The 14,594-nt window shown below is 44.1% G+C and overlaps 1 protein-coding gene across 5 annotated transcripts in view; it reads left to right on the top strand.

Moving 5' to 3' along the window:
* Window positions 1–14,107, top strand: part of GRIN2B (glutamate ionotropic receptor NMDA type subunit 2B) — a 212,276-nt gene extending 198,169 nt beyond the window's left edge. For all 5 annotated transcript variants that reach the window (XM_017827682.1, XM_017827683.1, XM_017827681.1 and 2 more), the window contains 4 exons: window positions 5,154–5,314; window positions 8,264–8,451; window positions 10,105–10,343; window positions 12,173–14,107. In XM_017827682.1, coding sequence (XP_017683171.1) covers window positions 5,154–5,314; window positions 8,264–8,451; window positions 10,105–10,343; window positions 12,173–14,080 — 2,496 coding nt within the window. In that variant the 3' untranslated portion in view covers window positions 14,081–14,107. The remainder of the gene's footprint in view (window positions 1–5,153; window positions 5,315–8,263; window positions 8,452–10,104; window positions 10,344–12,172) is intronic.
* Window positions 14,108–14,594: the final 487 nt, after the last annotated feature.

Below are 14,594 nucleotides of genomic sequence, written 5' to 3'. Positions count from 1 at the left end.
AGGTGCAAGCTGACCACAGAGACATGCAGCTGAACCAGAGCAAGAGGAGACAATCAAGGATGTTAGGGCAATTCAGAAAGGTTCTGCTGAAATTATGCATTTGAGCATGGACTTTGCTTTTCTGGCCTGATGTCACTAAATCTTATGTTGCAGCTTACTAATAAATGCAGTCTTTTTTGAAAGGTATTTGGCCTGTGCCACAACAGATGTCTGCTGGTTTTACAGCTGCCAAAAGGACAAGCAGAGTGCTGCTTATAGGTGCCTGAGCAGAAGGTTGTGACTGATGCCCTGATGCGCAAGTTCATGGGAGTGGTGGGCACTTCAGGCTCTTTGCTAACCGCAGCAGTTGGCTCCCTGTACTTCTGGTGGGAGAAGGTGTCCTGAGGGCCAAATGGCTCAGTGGCTGGAATAATTTGTGCTAGTGTAGATGTCTAGAGCCAATTTAGGTGTACTGGAGTATCCAACCTACCCTCAGGTGGCTAGCAGTTCTGACACAGAGACTATGAGAGACCTGCTCCCAGGGTAAAATTCCCTTGGCATCTCAGCTTGGCACTTATATTTGGGCAAATTAACTAAACCCAGAGTATCTAACATGGGCTTAAGGTCTTTTGGACTTGCAGCTAGAAGAGGAGCTGAATCTGTGGACCTCATTTTAATGGGTCAGAGCTCTGGAGCTTCCTGTAGTAGAAAACTTAAACTGGGGATCTGGGCCTTACAAAGTGTGAGGAACCCTCCCAGAGAAGCTGTGTAAGGGTAAGGCACTAACACATTCACACACACACACTTGCACCAAGTTTTGCCAGCTCATTATGTATTCCAGCAGGGGATTTTTTTTTAAAGCAGTGTAAAGTAGATTGACTGATAAAAAAGAGCCTTTTTGTTGTGAGAGCTTGCTGAGTTTGGGAAACTGCTTTCGATGCTATTGGCAAACACTTTACAGTGTAAACAGGGCCTACATCAGGCAGATAAATAAGTGCAGATGTGCTTTTCTGTAGGAACCATTTGGTGATAGACAATATAATGGAAAAAAAATTCTCATCAAATTAATTGTGGCCAATTAGACATAACCCCTTCCCCTCATATCTGAATCCCCTCCAATTGAGGCTGCATGAATGGGAAGAGCTCCTGTCACCTGTTTCATTATGCAGATTGATATTCGAACATCTGAGAACAATGCTGCTTTCTGCACGGCATGGCTCCAAATTGCTAATGAAACAGCTCTGCCAGACAAGTCACTTAAACTCGCTCTCACTGCTGCTGTCGACAGCTCTCATGGCGAGATGTGGAGGGGATTGGGAAAGGATCTCTCCCCCCTGAATGTGCTAACAGCCCCCAGCCTGTGTGTTTATCGCTCTCCAGAGCAGGAAGATTTCTGCTCTCTGACTGAGAGGTTACTTTTCCAAAGCCAGAGTCTGCTTTGCACTTAATGCTCTTTGATTTCAGTTTGTGGAGTGAAGGGTTGAAGAGACCGGCAGCTGCTGGGCTCTGAACACAGACATCTCATGTCCTAGAGCTACCCCAGCCCTTCAGACATGCTTGGTATCTGCTTTCCACCCCCATCTCCAGCATCCGCCTCGCCCACAATAGCTGTGAAGCAAGTGGGATTTCTTTCATGGGTGAGAGTGTGTCACATCACCTTGGGTACAAGTGGAGCATCTCACAAATGGTGTCCCATGGTAAATGAGTGGGAGGATGCAAATGGGGTACATCTCTGCCTGGGACTCTTTGGGTGCAGGACTGGCTGAGCCCTGCGGGTTCCCTCACAGGCAGTTATCCCTTGAGGTAGGTAGAGCTGGGCAGCAGGACTCCTGCTGCATGCGAGTGTGAGATGGGGCTCCTACAAGTGTGAACCCTGTACAGCTGGGTTTGGTCAGCAACTGGTGCATCTTCCCTTCCCTTGTTGTCATCACAGGATTCCTCTTTGCAGATGGGGTAGACTAGTTTTGACTTAGGACTCTGACAGGAGAAATACTTACATGAAATAATGGGACAGTTCTCCCACTAATCTACATTCTGACCCTTTCTGTCAATATCCATGGTTAATTCCTTTGTCAATATTTACTGTAGCATTGAGATTATCTCTGCACAGGCTTCCTCCACATACTGGCCCCTGTGTCTCAGCTCCTGCCTCGTGTCGCAGACTCCTTATAGACCGGTTTGCTTTCCTGGGGCTGATACTTATGATCCAGGCCCGGTGTCTGAGTCCTTGGAAGAAACCAAACAGGTGGCATTCCTTACTGAATGCTTTGCCAATGTGTCAATAAACTTTATTCCTTATGGATCTTCTCCAGTTCCTCCACACATTCCTCCACTGTGATGGCACACACTCCTTCCCCATCTGTTCCATGAATTTTCTTGAAGGGTTTGCATGTGGTTTTGCCCCTTTAGTATGAGCAGTGTGGGGCAGCAGATAGTTCAGAAAGATGCAACAGTTTTTGAGTCTAGAGAGTTCTTTGGAGATTTCTTCATCCCTGGACTGAGCTGTGCCCACCTACTGCCAAGCAACAAACATGGTGATTTTCCTACCAGAAAGACTCATGCATGTACCATACTATTACTTTTCAAAGTATCTGCTTATTTCTGGCTCCATGGACTGTGGAGTCAGCTGGACATCAATTGCTTTCAGCTTTGTAAACACCAAATCAGGTTAGCTGGGTATCTGTGTTCCTCTTAGGCATTCAAGCTAAAATTCTCTGGTGTGGGCCCATATGGATCCTTTCATAGTTTCCTGTCTTGCTGTCCACCAGGCCATGGTTGAAGTGTGTGTGCATGTTGGTGTGCAGAGAATGATTTGCTTTTAATGATCTATTCTGACTGAGGAATGAGCAGAGGGTAAGGATTGATGAGTGAATGAATAGTATGTGGATTTGTAGAAGCCATCAACCTGACTTCCTTCTCTAGAAATGTGTTTTTCCAGTTGCCAGAAACAGTAATTTCCTTCAAGAGAAATGTTTTCATTTATTTATTGATTGCCCAGAAGGTTAAAAATTAAAAGTGGAGCCTTTCACTTCTGGCTGCTATAACGGGCCCTTAACCAGAGGGGTCAAAGGATAGTTCAAGAGTGGGATTGTTTCCCTTATCACAGCCCTGCCTGGCTATAATCCTTCTTACTCCAGTAGATACCATGATGGAAGCGGACAAAAGTAGAGATACTTTCACTGGGAATCGAAGGTAGAAGTATAAAATGGACACTGGATGAGGCCTCTTTAACAGTTTCTGGGCTCAGACAGAGGCTCTCATAGCTGCTGCTGTTTCAAAGGACATGCCAAAGCTCAGTCCCACCAATGTTGGTCAGGCCTGCCTGATGCCTGACTGTAAAGTCCTGTTGACTTTACTCTGTGGAGGGCTCTGTGGGAATGGGAATGTCCTGTTTGCCTTCAAGGCTGGGTTCTGCAGCCTCTGGGAAAGCAAGTTGCGCACTCTACAAACACCTGGTTTAGCATGTCAAGGGAGAGAGTGTGTTTCTTTGCATCTGGTATGGGCAGTGCCCTCCTTGTGATGGGTCCCCTAGGCTGCTGCTTTAATCAACTTGGTAGAAAAAAATAATTTTAGCAAGCTGGAGTGATTTTTCTCCCATCAAAGTTTTCTTTCATTACAGTCTTTGATAGCTGTGAGTTTGTCTTCGTCTCTAGAGGGTGTGACAGGGTTCTAAGAACCACTTTACTGTCTGTTTTATTATATGTGAAACCTCTGTTTTTTTGGTGATGTACCAACCTGAGTTCCAAATAACAGCCTTGATGTTTTCTGTTGGCTTAAAGCAGTATGACACGTGTTCTCTCTCACACACTCATGTGCACTTACAAGTTAGTTCATCTTGCCATCCAAACTGGAGGGATAATTCCTTGCACAGCCAGATGAGTTGACGGGTACAAGGAAGCAGAAGAACAGTGTATTCACCTATTCAGACACAGCTCCTGGTTGTCCTCATGGCTGAGGTGCTGTGAATGAGATACGCTGCTTTAGGGGCTTTGGCCTCCTTAGTTGAGTTGACCAGGTTCCAAAATGGCTTTAAGCAGTACTCAAGAACAAGGCTCATCTGTATGTGTTTTAAGCTATAGTTGTAGATTGCAGCTGTATTTCCAGTGTAGAAGGTGGCAGTACATGATGGCATATATTCATGTACCAGGTGAACTCTGGCTGTTAAATGGGTTTAGTCTGACTATTAGCATGTTGTTTGCGTGCTTCTCAGGATCATACAAATATACAATCACAGCTGGGAGTTGAGAAATAACACCAGACAAGCTAGTGCTTGATATATCCAGAGAGGAGGAGGCTTTCTTCCATCTAACCTACTTTTTCATCTCTTTCTTGTACTACTTATTCAGTTCCTGGTTTATAGTTCTGTGCTCCTTCCTGTCTGCTGGTTCTAGGGGTTTTAAGCAGACTTGATAATTGGCAGTCTAAATTTTACTGCTCATAAAATCCCAGAGAGCATTGATTATGACTTAAGTTAAACTAGTGGCGTATAAAATCTCACAGCCTTGCAGCCATGGGGGAATGTTATGATAAATGTATTTCTTGTGAGCAGCAAAAGCTTTGGAGTATTCTGCCAGTAATGTTCTGGGCATCAAATGTTAATAGTGACTTGCATCTGCTAATAGCATTTCATTTGGAACATTTGCCCAAAACTTTGAAAACTGATCATTCATTTGGTGGAGCGGGTGGGAGGTGTGCTGAGAGGCATCTTTCCTCTTTAATTATTTTTCTACTTCAGTCAGAACCAGGAAGTGCAAAGGCATCCACAGAGCTGAAAAGGATACTTCTTAGGAACTAAATTACAGTTTGTGGATAAAAAGCACATAGATTTTATTGAAAATCTTTCCTTGACTGTGCTCCAAAGGCACTGTTACATTTTCCCTTTCCTTTTTCCTTTTATCTAAACTCCTGTTTAATCTTTGATCACTGGCTATTTCATGCACTTGATCCAGAGTGGGCAAAAAGAACAGCTTGCTCAGATTTACTTCTTGGTTCTTAGGCATTAACAGAAGATGTTTGTGTTTGAAAACAGTGAAATATAATAACTTCTCAACAATGTTTTCTACCTGATAGTAAAATAAAATCAGAACTACCTTCCAGGGAGAGTATGTTCTCCCAACCAGGTGACTGCTTCAATCTGAAAGATTGTGAGAAATGTTCTTTTTCTGTCTCTTCAGTTTCAGAAACCAAATGACTTCTCACCTCCTTTCCGCTTCGGGACGGTTCCTAATGGCAGTACAGAGAGGAACATTCGCAACAACTACCCTGAAATGCACAGCTACATGGTGAAGTTCAATCAGAGGGGAGTGGATGATGCACTGTTCTCGCTGAAGACTGGGTGAGGCTTTCTTCTTGCATTTTTACTCTGACAGGAACCTGACTCTTTTGCATGCTTGTCTGGAATTTTTTTTTTTTTGTGAGGTTTGAAAAATGAGCCTGTATTATCTTTCCATGGTTAAAAGCATAGGAAGACCATACATAGCACAGGAGAGTAACTCTGTTGTTCTTTATGCCATTTTTTTCTATTGACATCTGTTTAAGAGTTTCTGTTTTTGCTGTGTTTGTAAGATTATAAAAGGAAAAAAATAGGATCTACTGTATCCTTGTACATTAGCCATGTGTGTATTAGTCCCAAAGACCTTGCTTCGTCAAGATGTTTCATGCTGATGGGGTTTTATGCATACACAGGAAAAGCTCACAGATCTCTGTGGACAAAGTTTTTTTCAGAGCATTTATATTGTCATCTGGAAATTCCTTTGTTTTCCCTCCTTCTGTGTATAAAAGATTATGCTAATCAGAAAACTGAAACAATCTTTGTCAGACTAATCCCACCCCAGTGTATCACCAGCTAATACAGTATAATGGAAGGTGTGTTTGAAGCAAAGAGTTTGGAAGTAGCCTACTCTGGAATATTTTAGTATCAAGGACTAAACAAAATGTTATTTGAATAATAAGGAAGTATAAAAAAATGTAAGCATTTCCTTAGGTAATTTGGGAAACATGGGAAAAATCATTAGCAAAAAGCATGCTGGAATAGCTCATCCTATTTTAATAGCAGTGAATCTGCAAAGGAACTAACTCAAAATGACATTTTGCAAGCCTTTGTCATTTGTAGGTTAAAGACCTCCTCCCAGAGCTGACCATTTTGGTTCTCAGAGCCCAGCCCCAGTGAGAAAAACATTTTTGCTTACGCTCATGTTGCAGTCTTATGAGAAAGTTCATTCCAAAGCACAATGAAAATGTTCAGCCAATTTAATTACTAGATTGACTGAATATTGCTAAATGTGTTTGCCAGGTTCAGAGGCATGCAGCCCATTAGAAATGGTTGTACCATCACTGGATGTCATCCTAGGAAGGTACATTTGCCAGGATAGTCATCATCCAGGAAATAAATATACTCTGTCCTGGAAATATATGGATGAAATAGAGCTCATCACTTGTGGTAGATGTCATCCTGGCTTCATATCCACCCTTGGACAGACTTCCTCACAGATAAGCACTTGAACTGAGATAATCACTATACTGGAAATATATGTGCAGGAGGTGGATTGTAAAGATAGTATGCATTTGAGAATGTGCAAGCGGAAGGTCTTTGGTCTTTTATCAGAATGTGTTTCATTTCAGATCTAGTGGGAGGATTTACTCATCAGCTGTCTTTTGATATGTGGAAGATGCAGCACTCTGAGACTGCCCCCCACATCCAAATCAATTTGTTGTGAATTTCTCTCTGTGAGAGAAAGCTCTCATCAGTCTGTTGTACTGTCTACCCAGCATAGTCCATAACGGGGATTTCTCTGCACTGAAACAGAATTTTTGTTGTGATTTTCAGCTAAGCATTTTTTAACAAAGAGCTACTCAGCATGGTAAACCATGAAGCTGCTATCGTGGCCACTTGACATTGGTAAAGATCCAGTAGTGCTTTTCACAGTAACCGAGGGGTTAAACATAATGTCCTGACTGTATTTGATTTGAAAAAAAGACATTTTGCTCAGCTAAGGCATGCCAGCAGTTTGAATTGGAGATAATATTTTCCTTATTTCAACCCCTACTTTGCTATATAATATTGATACATTTTATAAGGCATTTTAGATTCTTTTGAGATTAAAGGCAGTACAGAAATACAAGCTATTCATAGGAATATAGATCCCCTTGACTTCCTCTTCATTCATCTTTATCTTGCAGTATATTTTCATTCCAAATTTTCCTTCAGATCAGAAATTATGATTATCAGAAAGTCAGAAAGAAATAGACAATCCTCATTTGTAATCCAGCTTCCACCTGTAAACAGGTTCTGGGCTCAGATTTTAGTTAACTCTGGTGAAGTTGAAGATGACAGACCTGAAGGACTGGATGTAATCCAGAGGGACCTGGACAAGCTTGAGAAATGGTCCCACAGGAATCTCATGATGTTCAACAAGACCAAGTGCAAGTTGCTGCACCAAGGTTGGGGCAACCCCAATCTCCAGGCTGGAAGATGAACAGATTGAGAGCAGCCCTGCAGAGAAGTACTTAGGGATGCTGGTAGATGAGAGAGTGGACATGACCCAGCAATGTGAGCTCACAGCCCAGAAAGCCAAGTGTATCCTGGGCTGCAACAAAAGCAGCCTGGGCAGCCGGTCGGGGGGGGTTCTGCCTCTCTGCTCTCTCGAGACCCCACCTGCAGTGCTGCATCCAGCTCTGGGGTCTGCATCACAGGCAGGAGACATCAACCTTTTGGAGCAAGTCCAGCAGGGCCACCAAGATGATTAGAGGGGTGGAGCACCTCTGCTATGAGGAAAGGCTGAGAGAATTGGGATTGTTCAGCCTGGAAAAGAGAAGTCTTTGGGGTGACCTAATTCTGGCCTTCCAGTACCTGAAGGGAGCCTACAAGAAAGGTGGAGAGAGACTTTTTACAAGAACATGTAGTGACGTGACAAGGGGGAAGGGTTTCAAAGTGAAAGAGAGTAGGTTTAAATTAGGTATTAGGAAAAAATTCTTTCATGTGACAGTGGTGAGTCTTTTTACTGTAAGGTGGTGAAGTTGTGGATGCCCCATCCCTGTAAGTGTTCGAGACCAAGTTGGATGGAGCAACCTGGTCTAGTGAGAGGTGTCTCTGCCCACATCATGGGGTTTGGAACTAGATGATCTTTAAGGTTCCTTCCAACCCAAACCTTTCAATGATTCTGTGTAACCTATTGTAATCCATCTGAAAGAGGTTAATTTCAGCCTTAATTACCTGAGAACACCTTTGAATTCATACAGATTCTATGTTTTCTGGTTTTTTCTCTTGTTTCTTGCATCTGTGCAGGAAGTTGGATGCTTTCATTTATGATGCAGCAGTGTTAAACTACATGGCTGGCAGAGATGAAGGCTGCAAACTGGTGACAATTGGAAGTGGGAAAGTGTTTGCCTCCACTGGCTATGGCATTGCCATCCAAAAGGACTCAGGCTGGAAGCGGCAGGTTGATCTTGCCATTCTACAGCTTTTTGGAGATGGTAAGTGACAAGAAAAAGAAGAGTTCTAATTTTCCTAAGAAATACCAAATTTTGCATGTAAGAAATGGAAGTTTCTAGCTCTGGTGCTTCAGATTTGAGTTGAAACCATGAAATTATTAGAAAGGTTTATTTAGAGGCATCGCACCAAAAATGTGAGGATATCACTTCTTTTATGTTGATGCAGGGTAGCGATATCATCAAAAGCAATGTCAAAAGCACTAAAGTTTTCATAGAACAAGCTCAGATGTATGTTTGAAAAAATACCTTATGTGAAGAATGTCTTGTAAAAACAAGATTTCTGTTGTGAACTTTTTACTACCTTTGTGGTTTTGTCATGACCAAACCCACTAACCATACTGTCTATGGTTATTTCATATTTTATAGTTCTAGACAGGATCAATCCATGCAGTTTACAGAATTAAAGGATAAATATTTCTGAATGAAAGAGTTAGCTCAGAATTTCCAAAACCTCAAAAAATAACAAAAGCAAGGAAGAACTTGAGACTCAGGAGCATATTTTGGAGTGAGTTTTAAATTGGAACATTATAGTTACCTAGTCCATCTCTTAATTTACTTTTTTGAATGAATAAAATTCACATGTTAATTTATTTATAAGTATTCCTTTTTTTCTGAACTCTGAAAATAACGTACGGTATTATAAATATGGAAAGAACATAACTTGGATATACTTCAGCAAATTGGCTACTTGGCAGATAGGGTGTTCTGTTTCCTAAACAGCCTAATATGTATTATTTCAGAAAAAGATGAAAGTTCTCCATAAAGCTTCAAAGTCTCTGTTATGGCACCACATGTATATATGGAATTTTTCCCCCTTGTCACTGGAGAGAAGATTGAAAATGTGAAAAACTAACTTTCCTAACAGCGTGAAAAAATTTGCCAACCTGCAAAATTAGTTTGTTCTGAATGCCTCAATATATGTGCATGTGTATGAGTGTTTATCTCTCTCTCAACCCTCATGAAAATACCATAATGGGAGTAAGTGGTGTATGAAATTAGACTGCAGAACATTTGCTCCTAGCTGATACAAATTACTAATATATTTGATTGGTCAAAGGGCATGGAAGTGTTGAATTTGGACAAAATGGAGGGGAAGAAAAACAGGTAAAAATGCACAAATATTTTTTGGTACATTGCACCTAGCTTTAATGAGCTGTGGATATGATAGAAATAAATTTGATTTAAAAAAAAATCAACATTTTTAATTGAATTGGAAACATACAATGTTTTCATTTCAAAGTGATTCATTTTTGTCTACCAGTATCAGGCACTAATTTTTCCCTTCATTGACCTAATGAAAGTGGAAGTTTGTGAAGCCAGATCTTCAGTCATCTGGTGGACAACTGTTTCAGGATCTCATTGTAGACAGTTAACAAGTGTAATAGCTGTGTCCTGTGTTACAGCTTTTTATGGCTAGTATCTGACTGCGGAAAAATCCTGTTGACCTTCTTGTGACAAATTGCACTTGCCCCCATCAGACAGGCAGTCAGGATATTTTATGGATGTTACAGATGTGAAAAAAGAACATGGAAATTACCACAGATCAGCTTCTTGCTTTCAATCACCCCCAGTTTGAGCTCTTTAGCTGTTGCAGGACTATCTAACCTGCTTCTTTCCTTCTGTCTGTCTTTCTAGGGGAGATGGAGGAGCTGGAAGCTCTCTGGCTCACTGGCATTTGTCACAACGAGAAGAATGAGGTTATGAGCAGCCAGCTGGATATAGATAACATGGCGGGTGTCTTCTACATGCTGGGAGCAGCCATGGCCCTCAGTCTCATCACCTTCATCTGTGAGCACCTCTTCTACTGGCAATTCCGCCACTGCTTCATGGGTGTCTGCTCTGGCAAGCCTGGTGTGGTCTTCTCCATCAGCAGGGTGAGTGTCATTAGCTGCCAGGAAAGAACAGAGGCTTTATTCAGACAGTCCTAGATACTGGAGATGGGGAAATCCACCAAGACTGTCTAACACACAGGTGGCATAGGGTGATAGTCTGCAGGATAAAGGCTGTCATCTTTGCACCAATAATGTTGCAAAAATGTGTTTAGTTTTTCTGTGACATCTCTGGTCTCTGTTGGATTATAGTCATGGAAATGAAAATGCAGTGTAAAGAGAAGCTAATTGTTACTGTCTGCTCCTCTGAAGGGAGTTGTGAGGAGGCCAAATTTGGGGACCCCCCCAAATTTGGGTTCAAGTAATGGTGGATAACAGGATTAAAAATTCAAGAGTTTTACATTGTCCTCTATATTGCAGCTTTTCAGCTGACCTTTTGTTAACTAGAAGTGTGCCATCATTAACAGTCAGAAGTCCTTAACCAAATGCCATGCTCTAAACTGTACAGACATCCTTCGAGAGAGGATGACCACATAAACTTAACAACTGCCTTATGCAAATCTGCCTTAGGGTATAACATTTACATTTAAAGCAGATTCCAGCCATTTCTGAGTCATCTTTCTCCTATCGGTGTTGTTAGCAGTATCCTATTCGGGGCTTTTTTTCCTTCTTTCAAGACAGTGGTCCTTTCTCCTGATCCATTCTGAAGTAAGGTCAAATCTTGGCATTTTTTAGGTCAGTGTCTGATGTAACAGAATTTACTTTGATTGTGCAAGGAATATATAATTGCTGCATAACATAATGAGGAGAAATGACAAGGCCTTTTGAATGCAGGGGCAGAGCCTCTCTTCTATATTGTTAGTTTCTAATGTGGTTTAGTCTGGAGATAAGATGGGGACTTGTGTTTGGTAATCCTTAGCTAAGTACAGATTCTTTCATTCTGTGGTTACCTGTTAGACCCGGACCAGGTTGATGAAAAATCTGAAAAGTGTTAATCATCTGCTAGCTGCTGAGAAACCATGGTAACATGGTGTGATGGTGTCCATTTCACAATTGACATTAATCATCAGACGCCATTTAGCAGGCCAGGGAATAAAGGAACCCCTTCTCTTCTTAGGGGTAGCCCTTGCAAACAGTCTGTGTCATGGCTGAAATGAGCTTGTGGAGCATATGGGGGAATTGGAAACTTCTGCTGTCTGATTTGAAGTTGAATAGAGGACTTTCAGGGATCTCGATTTGGAGCCTGTTATCACTGTTGAATTTAACAGAATGCAATTAAAAATGCTGTTGTACTTCAGTTCATGAGATGCAAAAGGCCTAAATATGAATTTGACAGTCCTGCTCTTTCTCTATTTCCTTTTCTAATCTGTACTGGTGATTAATGTAGCTAAGTTTATGACAAATGAAGCTGTTCCCTTTTTAAGATAGCTCCTGTCTCGTTGATTCACTGATGTCCAGATGAATTTCAAGGGCCAAAACAGACTTTTTTCCTCTTATCCACACAGAATTGTTTGTCTTGATGCTTTTGTTCCCAAGGATATTATTGTCCCCATTTGGAATTCTGTGTTACACCTACTAGATTTGACTAACTCTTAACGGATGCAGGCAGGTATTCCTGCATCCTACATATATGACATGAAGCAAAGCAGAGGAAGAGGAATGGAAGGAAAAAATGTGAGAGGCAAGAAAGAGGGTCGGAATATCAAGAGCAGATCTGATTTCATTTGATTTGATTATGTTTCAATGATGGAAGGCTGACAGGCCTTACTGTCCTACAGGAACATGCTCTTGCTGCACAGGGTGCTTCCCAGTCCAGGTCCCCTTTTGTGTATTCTTTGCAGGACCACTCACCTTCCTGGTTTCTCTCATTTCAGGGTATCTACAGCTGCATCCACGGCGTGGCCATCGAAGAACGCCAGTCAGCAATGAACTCCCCCACAGCGACTATGAACAACACCCATTCCAACATCCTCCGCCTGCTTCGGACAGCCAAGAACATGGCCAACCTGTCAGGGGTCAATGGCTCACCACAGAGTGCCCTAGACTTTATCCGCCGCGAGTCATCAGTCTATGATATCTCTGAGCACCGCCGCAGCTTCACCCATTCAGACTGTAAATCCTACAACAACCCCCCCTGCGAGGAGAACCTCTTCAGTGACTATATTAGTGAAGTGGAAAGGACCTTTGGCAACCTCCAGCTGAAGGACAGCAACGTGTATCAGGATCACTACCACCACCACCACCGCCCCCATAGCATCGGCAGCACCAGCTCCATCGACGGGCTCTATGACTGTGACAACCCGCCCTTCAATGCCCAGTCACGGTCCGTTGGGAAGAAGCCCTTGGACCTGGGGTTACCTCCTGCCAAGCACAGCCAGCTGGGCGACCTCTATGGCAAGTTCTCCTTCAAGAGTGATCGCTACGGGGGCAGTGGGACCCATGATGACCTGATTCGCTCAGATGTTTCAGACATTTCCACTCACACAGTCACCTATGGCAACATTGAGGGCAATGCGGCCAAGCGGCGGAAGCAGCAGTACAAGGACAGCCTGAAGAAGCGCCCAGCCTCTGCCAAGTCCCGGCGGGAGTTTGATGAGATAGAGCTGGCCTACCGCCGGCGCCCGCCCCGCTCACCTGACCACAAGCGCTACTTCAGGGACAAGGAAGGGCTACGGGACTTCTACTTAGACCAGTTTCGGGCCAAGGAGAACTCGCCGCACTGGGAACATGTGGACCTGACGGATATCTACAAAGAGCGGGGAGATGAGTTTAAGCGGGACACAGGAGGAGGAGGGGGTGGATCCTGCACCAACAGGGCCCACCACAAGCACGGCTCGGGCGAGTTTGGCGGAAGCAATGAGCACAAGCATGGTGTTGTGAGTGGGGTCCCAGCGCCATGGGAGAAGAACCTGACCAATCTAGACTGGGAGGACCGGACCGGGGCTAATTTCTGCCGCAGTTGCCCTTCTAAGCTGCACAACTACACGCCATCAGTGGTGGGTCAGAATTCCACCCGCCAGGCCTGCATCCGCTGTGAGGCTTGCAAGAAAGCGGGCAACCTGTATGACATCAGTGAGGACAACTCGCTCCAAGAGCTGGACCAGCCACCTGCCCCTGTGCCCGTGGCCACTAGTGCCACCTCTTCCTCCAAATATCCTCAGAGCCCTTCCAATTCTGCTTCCAAGGTGCAGAAGAAGAACCGCAACAAGCTCCGCCGGCAGCATTCCTATGACACCTTTGTGGACCTGCAGAAGGATGACTCAGCCTTGGCCCCCCGCAGCGTCAGCCTCAAGGACAAGGGCCGGTTTTTGGAGGGGAGCCCCTATGCCCACATGTTTGAGATGCCAGCTAGTGAGACCACCTTTGCCAACAACAAGTCCTCAGTGCCCGCCACCAGCTACCACCACCACAACAACCCCGGCAGCAGTGGGGGCTACATGCTCAGCAAGTCGCTCTACCCCGACCGGGTCACCCAAAACCCTTTCATCCCCACTTTTGGGGATGACCAATGCTTGCTCCACGGCAGCAAATCTTATTTCTTCAGGCAGCCTGTGGTGGCAGGAGGGCCCAAAGCCAGGCCAGACTTCCGAGCCATTGTCACCACCAACAAGCCGGTGGTCTCAGCCCTTCATGGGGCTGTGCCAGCCCGTTTCCAGAAGGACATCTGTATAGGGAACCAGTCCAACCCCTGTGTGCCTAACAACAAAAACCCCAGGGCTTTCAATGGCTCCAGCAACGGGCATGTTTATGAGAAACTCTCCAGTATTGAGTCTGATGTTTGAGTGAGAGGGGAAGAGCGTGGGGAGGGACTGGGGGTGTATGTGGGGCATGGGAGGGTGGGGTGGGATCAATCCCATCAGCTACTCTTCTGAGTCGTCCTTAGTTTGTGGGATACTGGAGTTCTGAGTAGTGCAGCACTGGCGACAAGTGCCACCTCTTTGGTGTCCCCTCTTCGGTGTCCCCTCTTCCTCCTCCCCTTTCTCAACCCTCCCGTTTTATCTCTTTTTCCATGTTCTCACTCCTCCCATTCTCCTCCTCTCCATTCCTGGCCATTGCACTTTACAGTGATGTCGGAGTTGGATATCCTTGCTTGTGATTTCAGAAAGCAGAGAAAAAGACAGGGAAGGGATGGGCTGAGGAGAAGCAGCAGTGACTGTAGTGTTTCACTTCTGCTGGCTCCCAGCAGAGAAAGGCATGTGCACACACACGTGTGTGTGTGTCAGGAGGAGGCAGCAGAAGCAGTGTAATGCACATGCAGGAAAATATGCTTGCTCAGCCAACTCTTCCTAAAACTGC

The sequence above is a fragment of the Lepidothrix coronata genome, unplaced genomic scaffold, assembly GCF_001604755.1.
Source record: "Lepidothrix coronata isolate B3197 unplaced genomic scaffold, Lepidothrix_coronata-1.0 Scaffold141, whole genome shotgun sequence".
NCBI lineage: Eukaryota > Metazoa > Chordata > Aves > Passeriformes > Pipridae > Lepidothrix > Lepidothrix coronata.
This window is presented reverse-complemented; position numbering and strand designations above follow the sequence as displayed.